Source organism: Plectropomus leopardus, chromosome 13, assembly GCF_026936395.1.
Source record: "Plectropomus leopardus strain MGB_pleo_1.0 chromosome 13, ASM2693639v1, whole genome shotgun sequence".
Lineage (NCBI taxonomy): Eukaryota > Metazoa > Chordata > Actinopteri > Perciformes > Serranidae > Plectropomus > Plectropomus leopardus.
The window spans coordinates 27,697,726-27,705,137 of record NC_142188.1 but is presented as its reverse complement, the minus strand read 5'-3'; the positions used below and the strand labels follow the sequence as shown (position 1 = coordinate 27,705,137).

Genomic DNA, 7,412 nt, shown 5'->3' with positions numbered 1-7,412 from the left:
TTCCAGCAGACAGAGCGGGGAGATCACATGAATATCAGATCCCAGTGGAGCTGTAGCTTTGGCTGCTGTTTAAAGCCTAATCAATGAAAGAAACATGACCCATGACTATCTGTTGTGTATGGGATGACACAATGTTTCTGGGAAAACTGCATGATTCAGGAAAGAGATAATATGTTTGGTGAGAGAAAGCATTCCAGATACCGTATCATTTGTAAATATTTCACAGGATATGATTTAATGAGTGCATTTAACACCTGAGCAAATTGTTGAAGAGAGCAGCAGCAAAATACAACAGCAGCTCACTGGATTTGAGTGTGCTGACTATGGAGATTTGACTGATTTAGCTGCAGGCGCAGGCTACCTTCAATGTCCAAAGCCATTAGTGATTCCTGTACTACTAAAGCGCTGCTCCAGGGTACCCATTTCCTTGCATTAATGTCTACCTTCTACCACAGCAAATCAAAGGCTTATTCTTATGCCTCTGCCTATCTTCGTATTATCCCTAAATAACACAGGTGAGAGGGCTTTTTGATGGCCTGAATGAAAATGGAGAGGAACAGAAACAGGCCACTTTTCAGTTACATTTGAAAGCAGAACGATTTATTATCAAGAACAGGAATATCAAACAAGAGAGAGGAAAAAAAGTTCATCAGTTTCATAAACTTGTTTTCGCCGCAATTTGATCACTTAAACGCTTCCAGCACAGAGAGAATGACTTATTAAGCTTGGAGATTCTTCCATTTAATCTTACGCCTCTAGTTACAGTTTCTGTTTTTTTGCCTTATCATGTAAATATAGAACTGCTCTGCTGAAACCAGAGATCACAACAGTAGTTATCAAGAGGCTATTCAAAGGGGTGTTTAAATGTCAGTTCTGTAAAGTGCTTTATGCCCCCTTTTTGTCCTCATCACAAAGTAGTGGCTCCTTTGAGTCTGGTTTTTGATCTGGGTTCTTTATTGCCAGGCGAAGGTGCGCTTCACCAGCCTGAAGAAGGTTCGGTTGTGTTCCCGTAGGTAGGAGCGGAGCTGCTGGAGGACAGTGCTGTTGACTGCTGGGTGAGGACGTCCCTTAGACTCATGCAGACATCGCTCTCGACCGTCACTTCTGATACAGTAAAACCCCTTGGTCTGGTTGAAGTAGAAGTTGGAGGATACTATCCTTGGGGGCAAGTTGAGGAAGCGCTCCACCTTCTGAAGCTCTGGCAAGGGATCACGGATCAAAGCATCCCCATCGACAATGTGTATCTGTTCCAGGGGGAAATGGCGCAGCCAGTTGCGCATGTGGACATCGTACAGGCTCCTCTGAATGGCCTTGTAGCGGACATTCAGGGCTCCGTTGCGAACTAGCAGGTTCTCAATGGCTTGCACCGGCTTGTGGTTCTCCAGCCGGTTGAAGTACACCTGGGTGTAGTCGGAGATGACCCGCTCGCATGGGTCTCGTAAGATCAGCAGCAGCTTTATGGATGAGTTCATGGCGCAGATGCGTTCTGGTGCAAGGGCTGATGTAAAGTAACCTGGAGTTTTCTCCACTGTGATCTGGTGTGGGTATGAGTATGGCATCAACTCACGGTACCACTCAAAGCCCTTAGCATAGTTCTCATCCCAGTCAAAGAAGTGCACCTCGGTGGCGGCAGCAGCAACCTCTGGGTGTATGTCCAGCATCTCCAACAGTGCTCTTGTTCCCCCTTTGCGAACCCCAATAATGATACTGTGTGGGGCTCTTTTACTGGTGCCTGGGGGTGGAGATGAAGGGACAACTCCTGAGACATTGACTAGTCCAGGATCAAGGTCCATGGGGTCCAGGGTTATGCCAAATTCCGGCTGGGCAAACTCAGGTGGGGCAGCATATGTCTGGAGAACCAGAAGAAAGGCAGATGCCAGAAAGCAAGCCATGGTGCTGGTATGATGATTGGCAAAGAGACAGAAGCAACGAAATCAGACAATGGTTTAGCTGTGGACCAGATCTGTCTTTCTGAGCTCAGTGATAACAAGAGCAGTGAGAAGTGCAGTCTTTGTCTGCCATTGAATTTGAACCGGAGGATGAGGAGAAATCATCGGCAGTCCACAGCACATCTGTAGGGAAGAACAAAGACAAAAAGAAGAAGAAAAGGCTTTCAGATTTCAGGCATACAAAGCAGAATGAATGTCTGTATTACACAGAAATGGCACTTTCCTCATTCCCCTGAAAAGCAATCCAGCCATAAATACAATCCATGTCTGTTATAAGTGTATCATCTCAAAAGGATAATCTCAATTCATCTTTCTTTGAGTCTCTTTTTATCTTCCCTCTCCCCATCTGCTTTCTCCTCTAACTCTATAAAGTCACTTTCAATTGATACCGTAATTTCTCCGGCTGAAAAACATTTAGCCAGACAGCTCGTTAGAAAATGTGTCTGAGATATGCAAGTGTGGCTGAGGGCCAGATGACGAGGCCGAAGCGCTCTGTCTTCCTTTACCGGGTCAAAATCCACACTTGAATCGATACCCCTCCGCAGCGTCAAAATCAAAGCATTTGGAGACTTATAAAGACAAATTTATTGCGGAAAATCAGAGTTCCCACTTCTAGGTGACTTTGATTTCCAATACATGTCAAGAAAGATCAATACTAAGGCAATGAAATTCAGCAAACACAAGGAGAGGGATTTAGAGCATTAAATCAGACTTACAGTGTTGCTGAAGAGCCTGTCGCAACCATGGGAAAATTAAAATTTGCTGTCTTGTCTTTTTTATCTGTTTCTCTTTTATTACAAGGAGAGTGTTAAATATTTTAATACCTTCCTTGTTTTGTTTTGGGTTTTTTTTTTTGCCTTCAATGTGCTCTTGTCAAATGCTTTTGCTTTTATTAACCAAAAAACAACATGTAAAAATGTTCCCCTGCTCTGTAGCAAGCAGCCATGAGCCGAAATAGCACAGCACATTTTCTTTTTTAAATGTCATGGAATTATTTAAAAAAAAAAAAAAAAAGTCTTCAGATACCTTCATGAGGAAAACAAGCTGAGAGAGCTGTTGCTTACACTGTGCTAGTCAAAGCAACAAGGGTCGGGCTATGCAAACATCCAGCTTCAACAGCAAAGGTCACAGTAAGGTAATCTAAACAAACGAAGATATTCCCTGGCTGGGAACACACTGCCACACACACGCATGCATGCATGCATGCATGCACGCACACACTCACACACACACACACACACAGAGCAGAATACTATTCTGGATACGTACAGCAGACAGATTGTGTGTTCAGCACATATTACTCATTACTTATATTGTAGGCTAAAAATGGGTTACAGATCATTTTGAATACATTTTCAAAGCAGGTCTTCTTCTATAGAAGTCACTTCAAACACTGTGATGGCATTTCAGCATGCAGGAGGTGATCTTCTCTACAAAGATGCTGAATTCCTGCGTCACTTTCTGTCAATGGCATTTACTGTAATTACATCTATTGGGGTTTAAAATGCTAAATTATTAAAGAAATGCGATACTCCATGGCTTTCAAAGTGGCAGGGAGGCTGCACTTTTTCAAAACTTTTCTCTTTGCAGTTTTTTGCTGTCCAATTTTCCTGGTAACTATTCGAAAAAAGTCTAGAAAGTCTGTTCTGTTTCCTTTGTATAAAGAGAGGCTGATGAAATATCATCTTTTGACATTTCCATTTTACGTAATCCTCTGCAAATTTATATAATAAAATACCAAGGTAACAGGTGAAAAATAACATCTTAATTCCAATAAATGTAGGAAAATCACCACAAAAGTGCACTCAGTAGAGTGCAGATCAACGCCGCCAGGCAGCCATGCATCCCTGAGCTGATCATGGCCATTCTAGACAATTCTTGTAACTCCAGCAGACACGGCACAGCGTGTTTCAAAAGCTTCTCAGAAATGAATGAAATTACACAAGTCACCTATTTTTGAGCCATAGTGCGTTGCACAGAAAAGATGGAGTTCTGCAGCAAACAGGCACTGTATGCGAAATATTGGTTCAATATAATTATGAGGATTAATGTATTTCTAATAACTAAAACAGTCATAAATCTTTGATTCATGTCATTCATAACTGGACTTTTAATGGTCAGTAGCCTACAGTACAATATCGTAGGAAGTAACATCTATGAACACAATTCAAATAGACAAAAACAGAAACAATTTCACAATGCTTAGTTATTTATGGAAAAAGCACAAATATCAACTTAAAATGACTAGATCAATAAAATTTGAGTTGCCAATACACTCTGCTAGCCGTGGTGTTGTATGACGCTGTGCGGTGGATGGAACAAAATCACGTTGCAGCAGGACTGCGGAGGGCTTGCCAAGTAGAAATGTCCCTTCCTGCACCCTTACAACCAAGATGGTGGTAAAAATTTTAAAAAAAATTGGGATTCAATAATCTCATAGGGTGCCTCACTTTAGCTGGTCATAACGTTTGGAGTACAGAATTATTTGGCAGATGCTCCGATTCTAATAAGATCAAACTTTTCATTGGATGTCAGTTTTGGAGCCACAACAAAGGCCAAAATGTAGCCTGCAATAGAGGGTAAGGCTTTGTTGTATTTATCCAACCAGATTTACAAAAAACTTGTGGTCCCTACCGGCTGGTTTAGAGGAGTGACGAGTCAATGACAGTATAAAACAGTCAATAAAACATAAATTTTAAACAACTGTGAATCAGAGATTCTTGAGCACACAGTCTTAAATGTGCATACAAGATATTAGGCTGACTGGTCCAGTAGTTTGGAAGATTAATTGTAGACAGACAGATACACACATGCACACACACACAGACACACGCAACCAAACACATATCCCTTCTAGGCACATAATAGATCAAATACAATTTATTTAAAGATAAAACTAACCAGTTTGTGGGAGAAACTCATTACATATTGATACGAAAGTAATGAGACATTTTCACATCTTTGTTTAGAAACTGTCAGTAAATTATATTTGAGGAGGATAATTGATTTGTGAGGCATGTATAGAAATAACTTTGCTGAAATCTGTGCACTTGAGTTGTTTAACCGGCCAACTGTTATTATTAATTATGTCTCTACTTGCAGAAATATTCTACCTCTAGTACAATTTAATCACAGAAGACCCTCTAATTAAGCAGAGTACATAAGAAGTATAACTAGCAATGTGACTCGCACATTTCCACAATGTCACCGGTGGCCTTTATTTCACCTTTCAGAGTCATTCAACCATATAAAGGCGATGACACATGCCCCCGCTTCACACTACGATCCCTGGCTTGAGTGTGGGACGGGGCCTGTGAGATGAGCGCAGGAGAGCTGACCTGCCCTACAGGGCCCGAGGTTGTGCAAGGAAGCACTTATGTGCAGTGACAGGCGCGCCTGCCTGTCAGCGTTTCCCTGGCAGAGAGCTGCCAAGTCCAATGCTAACAGCCAGGCAGCCAGACGAGCTTTCTGTCTCATCCAATTCCCCCCACTCCTCTCACAGCACACCACCACCTGGAAGGAGCCATTGTTTCACATTCCACTGGGCCTTATTGCTTTATTCAGCACTTGATGCATATCTTTCCGGCTTTTCATTCGGCACATGGCAGCCACGCTATCTGGCAGACCACTTAACCAGGACTATTTCCACTGAACACTGTGGGGCCAGAGGAAGGTTACACAGGCCAGGTTGGCAGAGGGAAGAACGATGGCCTCACTGTGTCTGAGAGTAGGATATGGCATCTGTGTGTGGGGGCTCAGTGCAAGCACTGCTGCTTCACAGCAAGACAGTCTGGATTCAAATCTTGGCTCTGGTCACTTTTTTTGCGTATGCAGTTTGCATGTTTTGCTTCTGTGCATTTCCTTCAGGGACTCTGGAGGTGAACCATCTTAATCCCTTACAGGTGTGAGCATGACGGTGCAGCCAAACCAGAGTTGGCAGGGTGACATTAAGCTGTTGTGAAATGTGGGTGAGACTGGAACAGAGTTGTAAGCAAATTAAGGAGTTTTCACCATTTTGTCCAGTACTTTTCAAATAATTTTGTTATTACCTTATATGCTGGATCCATATTGGTGCAAATACTGGCTTTATTAAGCAGATCAGGATCTTTGTCAGTCTCATCAAAAAAAAAAATCAGTCAAAACAATCTCTTTCCTCTAGGAAAGAGATTAGTAGATAGTGGGCTAAACTAGAATTACCACCACGTTGCTGTATGACTCTGCCAACCAGTCAAGTTGTAGTTACAGTTTATGTCCATATCTATCCAGACAAGACAAGTGTTGCTGCAAAGAAGCTACAAATTCTAAAATGTGGATACCTCACACACATCTATAACACGGTACCCAAGATCAGTGTGACCAATTCAGAATCCGACCAAATGTCTCCCCTTCTGTTCTTGAGTTATGATGTTGAATAACTGCCTGAAAAGTGTTTTTGCAGAGCATTATGATGTCGCAGTAAATTGATCTCTCACCTTTTGGATATAAAATGTCATCACTTCACCATTCTGTCCGATTAAACATTGCGATGAAATGTTGTCACAATTAGCATTTTAATTCTTGAATTAAGGCCAAAAATATGTTTTGTAACGTCACAGTGACCTTTCACCACCAAATTCTAACTAGTTCATCGTTGGGTCCAAGTGACGTTTGTGCCAAACCTGAGGATATTCCCTAAAGGTGTTATTCAGACATGAGAAATTACAAAAGACATGAGGTAACAGTGACTCTGACCAGTGACCACCAAAATCTAATCAGTCGATTGTCAAGTCCAAGTGAACATTTGTGCCAAATTTGAAGAAATTCCCTTCAAAGTTCTTGGCCTATCACGTTCAAGAGAATGGTACAAATGAACGAACAGGTGGACAGATGGATAACCTGAAAACATAAATAACATAAATATGTTTTCAGTCTCAGTGATGTATACAGACTTTAGAGTCTAGGTCAAGAGAGCAGATAATTCAGATAATCTGTTATCAGTAAATACAGAGCAGTTAGGTATTGCAACTGGAAGAAAAACTGTTCAATAATATCAACAATAAATATTTCTTGAATTACAGCTAACTTCCGCCCTATCTTTAAAAATCACTACACATTGGCAAGTTTTAGCATTTTGCATTTTAAATCAGTTCTGGAATGAGAGGGGATCAATTTGAAACAAGAAGCAAAGGGGTCTTGCCCTCCTTGTCAGTTAAATTGATGGGTAGCGAATTCCAGTTTGACAGCACTTTAACTGAACAAGTTTTTATGTGCATAAACTTGATTGTGATTGGCCAGTGATATACTCATGATGTCTCCCTGCCTTGCATGCTGGCAAATGCTCCTCGATGTCCAATGATGAGTAAGAGGTTATAATAACTGAACTCAGTACAGACAGAGGCTGATCGCTTATATAACGAAATCAAACCTATTCCCACTTGAACCTGTGATGCAGAGCCTCCCCGCATGAGAGCTGCACTTGCCGGC

At 41.7% G+C, this 7,412-nt stretch overlaps 1 protein-coding gene across 4 annotated transcripts in view; it reads right to left on the bottom strand.

Moving 5' to 3' along the window:
* Positions 1–578: 578 nt before the first annotated feature.
* The window catches only part of hs3st1l1 (heparan sulfate (glucosamine) 3-O-sulfotransferase 1-like1), a 32,945-nt gene continuing 26,111 nt past the window's right edge, over positions 579–7,412 (bottom strand). For all 4 annotated transcript variants that reach the window (XM_042501557.2, XM_088086828.1, XM_042501558.2 and 1 more), the window contains exon 2: positions 579–2,072. In XM_042501557.2, coding sequence (XP_042357491.1) covers positions 954–1,892 — 939 coding nt within the window. In that variant the 5' untranslated portion in view covers positions 1,893–2,072 and the 3' untranslated portion in view covers positions 579–953. The remainder of the gene's footprint in view (positions 2,073–7,412) is intronic.